Genomic DNA, 12,233 nt, shown 5'->3' on the forward strand with positions numbered 1-12,233 from the left:
TTTCCTCGTCTTCATTTTTCTATATCCTCATTTATTTATTGTATTTATTTACCTATTATTCACCTTGTTACTTAACTTTTGATATTAAATAGAAATCCTTTTCTATTTCCTTGACAATACACTCTCCAGTTTTTGCTCAGATGTTCACTCCCCAAAGAAAGTTTTACCATCCCCAGACCTGAGATAAATCTTGATCACTTTGAGCAAATGGCATTTTACTAGTTTAACAAACCCAATTCTAGACAATATGGAAAAGATTTTCTGAGAGTCTCTGGTAAAGGTCCTTCATTTTAAGATGGAGCTTGAATGGAGACAGACCCCTTCTTCCTTGGACATTATAAGGTCTGCATGCAATAATTCCTAGTTCTGTTGTAGCCATATTATAACCACGGAGAGGACGAGCCTTAAATGAACTTGATTCTGAGACATCTCATGTGGAGATGCAGGGGGTTGGGAGGAAATTTTTGAGATGCTGATTTCACTAAGGCCTAAAGACCACCTATTTCTTAAGCAATTTTGAGCTGAGGGTTTGTTACTGACAGCTGAAAACATTTTAATAGATACAAACTCTCCACTCAGCTATTTAAATTATTCTGTAACTAGAAGTAATGAATCCTTGTTTCCCTTGATCTCCTATATTAACCACACAAGCTGCCAACTTTGGGCAACGCCAACAACCATCTGCTATCTCTCTATCCAGGCTAGTATGAATTGCAGATAGTTACATAATTATGCCACTTGGTTCTCTGACAAATTTGTAATCTGACCTCAGCTGTTTTCTCAGTTTTGTTAGATGATGACTCTTCTTTTTTTTTAAATCTATCTCCACCTGGATGACTAATGGACATAGCATGAACTGGCACGTCAAAATTTGAACTCCTTATTTTCCCCGATCATCTATTTTTAGCAGATGATTCTGTTAAAGTAGATTATTCTGTTGGCCATTTCAGTAGATGATTCTGTTCGTTAATCTAAATTCTTTGAATTATGCCAAGTCCTCTTTCACATCCCTTATCAAATCATCAGAAAATATTGTTGGGTCTTGTTCCAAATAAATCCTGACTATATTTCTCACTTCTGCTGTGACCATACCTGTCAAAGCTGACTTCATCTCCTGCTTGGACTATCACCTTTTGGCTTCTAATTGCTCTCCCTGTTTCTAGAAATTCAGAGACTTTTCCCCCCCACCATTCATGAGATTTCTACTTCCTTCCAATGAACAGATAAAATAAGACTTGTAAAATATAAATCTGATCATGCCATTTCCCATCTTAAAATGCTTCAATAGCTTCTCATCATATTTAAGTAAAATCCAAATTCTTTAAGCAGGACCTGGAAACCTTGTGATGATTCGGGTTCCATCTACTTTTCTACATTAATTTTGTCCACTCTCCCCCTGCCTTGCTCAACCCCAATAACATTGGTCTCCTTGCTGTTCCTTGAGAATCCAAACATATTCCTAGAATAGGGTTTTGTATTGTTCTAATAGGAGTACTTGTCCTCCAGATAACTGCATGGACCATTCACTCACTTCATTTGATTCTCTTTTCCAGTGTTATCCCATCAGAGCAAGCCATTCCTTCCACTCATATTGAAAACACAGCCCTTGCTGTCTTCCATCACTATTTACCCACCTCCCTCTGCTTTACTTTCTTCTTCAGATATTATCACTATCTGTTGTTATATATTGATTGATCTTGCCTCCTCTCTTTAGAATGCAAGCTCTGTGAGGTTGGCTTAGAGATATAAGACCTCCGCCCACACTCTTTTATGGAAGTTTTTCTCTCGAAATTACCAGTAACTTTGTTATGGGCTGAATTTTGTCCCTTCAAAATCCCATGTGGAAGCCCTAACCCACAGTACCTCAGAATGTGACTGTATTTAGAGATAGTCATTAAAGAGGTAATTAAGTTAAAATAAGGTCATTAGGTCAGCTCTAATCCAGTATGACTGGTGTACTTATAAGAAGAAAAATCAGGACACAAACACACCCAGAGGGAAGACTACATGAAGATAGGGAGAAGACAGCCATCTATAATCCAAGGAAAAGGGCCTCAGAAGAAGCCAACCCTACTGACATCTTGATCTCAGCCTTCTAACCTCCAGAACAGTGAGGGTAAATTCTATCGTTTAAACCGCCTAGTCTGTGGTACTTCATTATGGTAGCCCTAGCAAGCTAATACACACCTGTAAAATGACAACTTCAGTAAACTTTCTTACTCCTCCACTTCTTCAACCCCATTTTAACTTTTACAACTTTGAAATAAGTTATGTAAATTAGTATTTTAAAAACTATAATTTAACAACAACTACTACAACAGAACACCTGCATACTTAGCAGTCAGTCAAAGACATAACATTGTCACCACCCTATCAGCCTCTTTCTGATTGCCCTCTGCCCTCTCACAAGGCAATACTGTACCGAATTTTGTGTTAATTATTCTCCTTTTTGGGAAGTTTTACATGTCATATGTATACCTCTTTAAACACTGCCTCATTATTTTCTGCTTTTGGACTTCATAAGTGGACTTAAATTGTATCTATTGTTCTATGGCTTGTTCACATGCAATAAATATTTGAAGTGTTTTATAATGAGAATTCATTATTTTGCATAAAAATGAACCATATTTATCTAGCACAATAACACTGAAATGCAAGCTTGAAAAAATATTTGCTACAAATATGGCATGGAAATGTTAATAACCTTGCTTTATAAATTGATCATAAAATGTTAAGGAAAATTATTAACATTAAACAGAGAAAAGAACATCAACAGACTTCCAAGAAATGAATATATAAGTAGCTATTAAATATATTAATATATTCATCTTAATAGTAATTAAAAATAATAAAAATTTTGAGAGAGTGTTTTTGCTTAATTAAAAAGAATTTCTGAATACTAAAATGCTAGTAAAAATTCTTTAATGATAAAATATGGGCATTGCTGTTTGGATAGCAATTTGGCAATTATCAAATATTTGCCAAGTCTTTGAAAGGTTCTGCCTTCTAATCCAGTAATTTTACTTCTAGGAAACTTTTCTAAAAAAATTGGAAATTCTGAATAAAAGGTTTTATATACATTATGATCTTGTCATAACCCTGAAAAAGAAAATGTGGAGAGTAACTAAATGTAGTAGCCACATTGTTATCTGTGATTATTGGTGATCAAGTGGTATTAATCATTATTTTCTGTATCTTGGGTAAATCCCCTTTTAGATATTTTTGTGATATAGCTTCAGTAATTAGAGATTTTCTTGTCCTATAATTTTAATGGTGTTTCTAATAATATGAATTTCTATATCATGAAATCAATTCAGAAGTGAAGAGCCATTTTACTTATTTTCTTTAACTTCTTTTAACATTTCCAAAAATCCAGGTTTGGCTGGGGTTTTCTTGTTAGTTTTGATATTATCATGTAAACATACTTATTTTTGGAGAAAGTGTGCTGCGTTTCTTCTGGGAATTTCAGCAGCATTTCTTGTGCTTTCTCTGTTCGAATTCTGTCTGTCTCTGAGGTAAAAGGGTGATATCTACACTTCCTAGATGCTCTTGCCCGAGAGTCAGGGTGGGGAACTGGAAGGGCATGGAAACACAGAAGGCACTGCTGTTCTTGCAGGGAGGGGCAGGGCTCTGGGCCTCTAGGGTGTCTGAGGTACCAGGGGTGCCAGTGCCCTCAGGGCTTCCCCTGTGGTTCCCCCACTTGGATGCTGCAGGCAGATGGACCACCAGCAGGGGTTCCTTACAACTGCAATTTCTTGTTTTTCTCAAAGCCAGCAGACATTCACTCTAACAACTCCTACAAAAGGTTTTGTTTTCTCTTTTAAGAACCTAATTCAATACTTGATTAAACTATCCAGATACATTTCATCTTTCCTGAAAGATAATCATCTTTCACTGAAAGAGGAGAGAAAAGGAAGAACTTTAGAGAAAGCTATCGGTTGATCCTATGAGCTAGATTTTATCAGAAACTAGTTCAAACACTACAGAATTGATCAGAGATCCATAATATATTGACTAGTACAATGGTGAATTCGCTCCCCATCACAGATAGTGTTTAAACTGAGGCTGAGGGAATATAAGCCGTGAATGTCTCGCGGGGAAGTCCAACCCTTGGAAAGGAGTCAAAGAAGATGATCTAGACATTTTTCTCCAGCAACTTTATTATTTTGCTTTTCCAATCTTTTTATTACTAAATCTTACATATTTTGATAATTCATATCAGAAACATTCTAAAATGTACATTTTCCTCTCGGAAGTGTATAAAATGTCTCCCTATCCATTCTTTAGTCATCAGTCCTGGAAAATGTCTGGTAATTTACTTTGCATCTTAGAGCAGTAAAAAACTTAAGTTATCCCATAAATTGATTCTTTCTGGAAGGGAAACTGCTTATTTTGATGGGCTGTCAGACTTGTTCTCTTCTTACCAACTCTCCTTTGTTCCACCCCACTGTATTGTCTACACTACACCAAAAATGATCTTCAATCAGGTTGCATCACTCATCCCTGTATGAGTGTAATGTATTCCACTGAGGCGTTTCCCAACCTAATTATTTCTAAGTCTAAATAGATGAAGAAAATAATATGTTGGGATTGTTGTGTTAATTTCCTAGTAGCTAAAAGAAACCTTGGAGAAGATCTAGGAAAACCCAAGTTAGTTTAGATGCAGAGGTGTTATCTTTAAGTCAAATTCAGAGATGCACAAAATATTATTTTGTTCAGATAATTTCTCCTCTATTTCCATGCTTGTTACAAAACTAGAAGTGTTAAGTACAGCTGTAATGTTGGAAAAGATTTTAAGTTCAAAGTTAATGAAATCTGAATTAATTTTATTTTAGAATTTATTTTATTTTATTATTTTTATTATTTTAGAGAGGGAGACAGAGAGGGTGGGGAGGGGCAGAGAGAGAGAGAGAGAATCTTCAGCAGGCTCCCTGCCCAAAGGAGAGCCCAACGTGGAGCTCGATCTTACAACCCTGAGATCATGACCTGAGCCAAAATCAAGAGTTGGATATTTGACCGATTGAGCCACCCCAAGTGCTCCTAGAGGTAATTTTAAATGTAAGCTGTTTGTCAGCCTAGAAATACATAGGCTGAATTTGTCCACTTGAACTCTCAAATTGATCCCACACAGAACATAGCAAAGGAGAAAACAAACTATTTGATTACTTCAAAATAGTTGGAGAGATAGCATTTCCTAAATAATAATATTTGATTGTGCCATAATCACAAATATATGTTTTTAAAGTTATGATGATGGACTTATAAGAATGGGTTAGTGTATAAGATTAGATGTTCAAAATAACTTCGGTTTTTGAAATGTTTACAGAAGTATCTGCAAACGTGATGATGTCAATATAGCATTTTGATTTCATAATGTATGGATTAAATCTAAACATCCCAACTATCCTCTTAGTCCTTTTATACTGCACTACTTACTTAGGTACTAGAAAAGGGAACCTGTGAGTAATGGAGTTAACATCTAAAGGTTGCACCTAGAGAATGGCTTCCTAGCCCTTCCTCTCCTGCTACTGGGAAGAAGAGGACAAAGTGAAAACATAAAATGTGTTTTTCATCAGTGTTTAAATCAGTGGCTTTGGTTATATAGTCTAACTTAATAACGTGGAGTTACCAAAAGTAGTAGGTTAAATGATGAGATTACATCATCTCTGGTAACATCAGAATAAATTACAGATTTATTAGAAGCTACAAAATCAAAACAATGAGTATATAGCAACTTTAAATCAAATGGAAAAGATGCCTTGTTCTTTTAGAACCCACCCTAGACTTCACCACTGCCCTCTTTCCAGTCCAGTCCAGACCATCAACATCTTTTAATCATTCTATAATAATAACCTTGTAATTCATCTCCTTACATCTTTCTTCCCTACTATATATATTTTCCACAATCACCAAAGTGATTTTTCAAGTGCAAAGATCTGATCATGTTACTCCTACCACCTTAAAGTTTTCAAATGATTATGACTTGCCCTTAGGAAGAAGTCTGGCCTCTAAAATGCTCTTAAAATTCTTTCTTGATTTGACCAAGATATCTGTTGTCTGTTTAAAACTAGAAAGAAAAATAAAAGCTCAAAATATACACATTCATAAAATAATGAATTGTATGCTTCTTGAGGATATTTAGTTACGATCACAGATGCTTGATAATCTAAATTCTAAAATTTATAGTGAATATGTAATAAGGCAAACTAGCTTATTAAAATTGATATTCAAAATATTTTGTAGCTATTTGCACTTTCTTAATTTAGCTCACATTGATAAATGAAAACAAAAGATTCTTAAAAGACAATATGGAATTTCTTAGGGATAGTATATTTCTGATGAATCATTTGTGGTGTTATATTTGCCTAGATGTGAGCTGTAAATATCTGATAGGGAATGATGTATTAAGACAGCAGTAACAGTGTTCAGGTCAGAGAGGAGTGGAGAAGCAAGCTACCATGTCTAATAATTTTCTAGACTATCTCTCATATGAAGTCTTAAGCTTTGTAAGAATCAAATTGTGGATTAGCACATGGCATAACACAAACCATGTGCTTAATGGGGAAGTATATCAACATTCTAGACAAATGAACTGTAATTTAAGTTACCCAAACTGTTCTTATAACTAAATTTTATTCTATGCAGAAATCATAAATTCATTTAACAATTATTTGTTAAAACACTGTTATGTGCCAAATATGTCCCCTAGGAACTGGGGATTCAAAGGTTAAAGAAGTCAGACAAGAGCTTGTTCCCATGAAGCTTATGTTCAAGTAAGGATGGAGACAGACAATAAGCAGTATAAATTAATAAGTAAGATAATTTTGAATAGTTATAAATATTATGAGTAAAAGAGTGACATAGAATAGGGGGCTTTCTTAAATTGCTGTCCATACAAATCTTCTCTGAGTAGGTAACATCAGAGCAGAAAGAAAAATGACAAGAAGGAACCTGCCATGCCAAGATTCAGAGAATTCTAGGTAGCAGCAAGAACAAGTACAGATGGTTCAAGGTCAGGATAACATTGGTGCACGTTCAAGAAGAGAAAGAAGATCAGTGGAACAAAGATGAAATCACTTAATTGAGACAAGAGAGTTTGGCCAGATTATTATAGAGCACTATAGGCCATGGTAAGGAAATTAGATTTTATCCTATGGGATGTCTTTCTAAGCAGAGAATTGCATGATTTGATTTATGTATAAGAAGATCCCTTTGGTTGCTGAATAGCGAATGGAGGCCAAAACCGGAAGTCAAGAGAGTCATTAGAATCACAGTAGGGCCAGCAAGGGATACTAGTGATGTGGAATAGGACAGATGTGGAAATTTAGGCATTTAATGTATATTTATTGAATGAATAAATAAACGAGTGAATAAATGAACAGCAGATGCTATTATTAACTTTAAAATCTAGCAATGTACTTTCTTCCTGACTACATATTTTAGTCATGAAAATAGAAACTAGGGAAAGTATTAAGTCTTTTAAATTTATAAGAAAGCCTAAAATTTCCGTTTGCATTTACATGTTTCTCTCATTACAAATAATTTAAACAATTTGCAAATAAACCTAAGTTAAGAAAATTTTAGAATGGTATTATCCACCAAACATCTGACATTTCCTAATGTTAATTGTATAGTTTCTTTGTACAGTCATAGTTAGAATAAGAAATAAGTAATAGAAATTCTGCCTTGGGCGCCTGGGTGGCTCAGTTGGTTAAGTGACTGCCTTCGGCTCAGGTCATGGTCCTGGAGTCCCGGGATCGAGTCCCGCATCGGGCTCCCTGCTCGGCAGGGAGTCTGCTTCTCCCTCTGACCCTCCTCCCTCTCATGCTGTCTCTCATTCTCGCTCTCAAATAAATAATAAATCTTAAAAAAAAAAAATAAATAAATAAAAAGAAAGAAATTCTGCCTTAATAAGAACGTTGTCCATTAGTTGGCAAAAAGGGGGAACTATACTGAATATATTTGAGTTTTCTAAAAAAAAAAGCATACTCTGTGCCTTCTGTACATGGGCTATTTCCACTGGGCTGTCAGAGGGTAACCGCGGTGTGCTGTGAGTGGTCCCTACCGCCTCCCAACAGCCAACCGCTAATTTTTTTAGGAAATTTATGAACAAGTTGTTAAAAACCACTGTTATTAAAATTGAAATTACATAAAATTCTTAATTAATGAGAAAGTCTAAAACACAGGGAGTAAATTCTCAAAACTCATCACTTCCTAATTATTTTACTGCATTTTAATGTTATCAATACTCTTAAGGTTATGCCTGTAACACAACATTACTGCATTAATGGTGTGTTACTCAGCATCCCTTCTTGGCTCCACACTGAGTGATGTCATGTGGGAAGTTTGAAATCAGACATGATGGAAATATTTACACCACAGAAATTGGCAAATGAAACCAGGGCTCCCCCTACCCCAGGAGAGCGTGTTGTCTCACATTAACTGGCACGTCACTAGTTATACCTATGCTGATGCTCCTGTCACTACGTCAGCATCTCCAGCTACAAACTTCTGTAGTCTAAACCCATGAAACTGGGTTCAGCTCCACATTAGGGATGATAAATGAAGAGTAAGGAAATGAAGAGAGCAACAGTGGGCTATGACAGACTTCTTGACAGGGAAGGTCAGTTTTCAAAAGCAATTTACTGGGTTAGTTTGCACCTCACCACCCTTGAAATAATGTCCACATTTCCCTCTCATTTCCTTTAGTGGAACAGCCTGAGTTAAGTGTGAAACTACTGGAAGTATGTGCTATCAAAGTTCAGAATGTAGAAGGTGTTTTAAAAACAAAAAGATGCCATTTTCTCCTAGCAAATTAGTAATGGCTAAAAAAGAAGAGACTAACATCCGAGTAGTGCAGTGGGAAGATTAATTTATAAAAAATGTATTCAAAATAGCATTTTATTATAGTGAAAACTGAAATGGGTAGATAAATTTTGTACATTTGTTTGATGTACATTGTTTGATGTACATTATGTACATTTTGTACATAATTAAAATTATGTATAATTTTAAGTGAAATTTACAAAATTTTGAATGACATGGGGACTGACTGTTCATGTAACATGATTCATAAAAGTTGGATATAACATGATACATTTAATAGAAACAAAACTATAAAATTACATATGTTTATAAGAGAACTAGAAGTAAATTCCACTGAACATTAATTGTAGCTACTTTAGACTATTTGGAATATGACTGATTTTTTTTCCTTTCAAATTTTGGTAATTTCCAAAATTTCTAAAGAGACATTATAATAATGTCTAAACTAAAAAAAAATTCAATGTAAATTAAATTTATGAGAAAACCTATTTAAACAATTTGTAAATAAATCCAAACTTAAATAAGAAAATTCTAGAATGGTACTATTCACCAAATATTTGACATTTCCAAGTGTTAATTCTACAGTTTCTTTGTTCAGTTAGGGTCAGACTAAAAATTTTAGCATTCAAGAATTGATTATTAGTTAAATATCTAACATATTCATCTATTTAGCTATAAATCAGCATTGTTTTCTAAATCAGTTATTCTTCTCTTTAATTCAGCATCTCATAGAATTTCAGAGTCTCATAAACTCTCAAATTAACATCAATTTTAATTCATTATAATTAGACTATATCATGCAGGGTGAGAAAAAAGTATCAACATTTAAATAATAGAGTTCTACAAATCCCAAAAAGAGAGGAGGTCACTGGCTCAAGTATTTATTTTGGATTAGCCAGTGCTGTGAGAAATAGAGTTTGCAGAAAAAGAACACATATGCTGAGGCACAGAGAGAGATGGTAAAGGAAGGAGCTACCATCTACTGTCTTTCTATTTTATTACTATATTAATATGTGTAGGACAAAGAAAAAGGAGTTAAGAGAGTATTAATAGTAGTCCAGTGAATTTCCTTTTGTTATAAGAGAAGTTTGGATATTATTATCTAATGGTCTAGTGTTATGTAAAACTATAATGCATTATGGTATTTTTTTAAAAGATTTTATTTATTTATTTGAGAGAGAGAGAATGAGAGAGAGCACATGAGATGGGGGAGGGTCAGAGGGAGAAGCAGACTCCCTGCCGAGCAGGGAGCCCGACGTGGGACGCGATCCAGGGACTCCAGGATCATGACCTGAGCCGAAGGCAGTCACTTAACCAACTGAGCCACCCAGGTGCCCCATTATGGTATTTTTTTAACTGAAGTATAGTTGACACACAATGTTACAAGTATACTACATGGTGATTCAACAAGTATGTATGTTATGCTATGCTCACCATAAGTGTAGCGACCATCTGTTACTATGCAATGCTATTACCATACCTGCATTATGGTATTTTAATTATGCTTTGTCATCCAGATAATAATCAAAAAGAATGAGGTATGTTTAAAAGTTACTTTTGTGATTTATAACGGAAGAAATACCAAGTTTCAGGACATCCTTGACATTTCAAATTTACCTAGGAAAACATTGACATTGGTGTGCATATCAATCCTACCTTTACTCTTGAGAATCTATATGGTCTAAAAACTTACAAGTACTTAATGGAAATGTGTCTCAAATGACTGGCTTACCTGAAATTTTGACTTGAGACACTACTCCATCTCCTCCATCACTGTGTGCACGAACCTCTACAACATACTCTCCATCCCTGGGAATTGGGACTTCTATGGAGTGTTTATGAGTTGAATACAGCTTGCCATCATGCTGGCCATCAGGTCTATAGAGTACCTGAAAAAGTGCCAAAAGATGTATATTTAATAAAGTGGACTAATGAGCCAATGCTAAAACACTAAAACCATAATAAAAATGCTTTAGACTTTTATTAGTAATAAAAAATTTTAGGAACTATGTGTAACACTAGCTGGAAAACTCATTTTTAATTCACAAAAGTTGATTTCACCTATTTTTTAGGGTGATCCAAGGGGAAGTTCCTTAAGCATCTTTTTTTTTTTAAATGTCCTAAAATAAGGAGAGGGAAAAATGTGGGTTTTTTTTTTCTTACAGAATAGGTATAAAATGAGGGCTCTTTCAACATATTGAAGTCATCTTAAAACATTGCCTCACAATTTAATTTTTTCATATTATTCCTAAAATTTGGTATCCAATAAAAGATGTGTGATATAGGGAATATATGGAAATAATCTTTTTTCCTTTTTATGTTCATTTATGGAAGGTAACTCAATACATCAGTTTGCTGTGCATTAGGCAACACTATCTTAATCATTGCCAAACAAAAATGGATTCTTTCTCCTCTTTATGCACTGATTATTTTAACAACTCTATTCCTTAAAGCAGTTATTCTACCTATCTTGTTCAGTTGACATAGCATTTTTGTAGAATTCACTCAAGATCTTTGCACATTTCAAAATTTAACATGGTACTATGTCATTTGATTCTGCTGTATAGCTAGAATAGGAAAGCTGAATGGGTTTTGGTACAACAAACCTCAATCAAGTCCAAACATCAGTCACTCTTTGTAAGAATAAAGCCCATGTGGGGAATAATCCAGTAATCTTTTACATACCTTATACCCTGTCACTGTCGATTCATTTGATAGTGCGACCACATGATCCCAGGTGATTATGTAGCGTGAACCAGACCTTACGGAACTGATGATCCTTGGCGGCTGGCTTGGAGCTATGGAAAGTAATAATATGCAAGTGACAGCCACCGTCTCCAACTTCAGTTCTGCAAACTGCCTCAAGTCAGTGATGATAATGATGTGACAACAAGAGCTAATTTTGATGAGTGCTTACTGCACGCCATACACTAGACTAAGCACTTTATATCCTTGGGTTCATTAATGTACCCATGGCCCTGTGAGGTAGGTAATATAACTATCTTTTATTCTCTTGTCATTATCCTTTACTTAGGTTTCTTTTCCCACCAGCCTTTTGTAACTGCTGTTTTCAAGGTCATCAATCACCTCCAGTTGGCCAAATCTAATGTCACATTTTATTCTTTCAGATTTAATACTTTTGCAGCATTCCACAGAGTTGACCTTCTAATCGCTTTCTGAATCTCATTCTTTTCTTAAATTCATGTTCTTTTAACATCTGGGTTTCCTCCTACATCTCCGGCTGCTCCTTCTCATTAACCATCCTGTCCTGGCTCCATGTCCTGTGCCTAATTTCTGGATGTTGACATGACCTAGGACTTGATCCTGAGTACCCTTCTCTCCTCTATTTATGAATTTTCCCTAAATCTTGCATCTGAGCCCATGGCTTTAATAATTCACAATTTTAT

At 35.0% G+C, this 12,233-nt stretch overlaps 1 protein-coding gene across 3 annotated transcripts in view; it reads right to left on the minus strand.

Moving 5' to 3' along the window:
• The window catches only part of CNTN1 (contactin 1), a 359,783-nt gene that overhangs the window by 24,635 nt on the left and 322,915 nt on the right, over positions 1 to 12,233 (minus strand). For all 3 annotated transcript variants that reach the window (XM_045873624.3, XM_045873625.3, XM_045873626.3), the window contains 2 exons: positions 11,512 to 11,624; positions 10,559 to 10,715 (listed from right to left, as the gene is read on the minus strand). In XM_045873624.3, the coding sequence (XP_045729580.1) occupies positions 10,559 to 10,715; positions 11,512 to 11,624 (270 nt within the window). The remainder of the gene's footprint in view (positions 1 to 10,558; positions 10,716 to 11,511; positions 11,625 to 12,233) is intronic.

This window comes from Mirounga angustirostris, unplaced genomic scaffold, assembly GCF_029215605.1.
Source record: "Mirounga angustirostris isolate CCGP_5_RB_7025 unplaced genomic scaffold, mMirAng1.0.hap1 SCAF_5, whole genome shotgun sequence".
NCBI classification, from domain to species: domain Eukaryota; kingdom Metazoa; phylum Chordata; class Mammalia; order Carnivora; family Phocidae; genus Mirounga; species Mirounga angustirostris.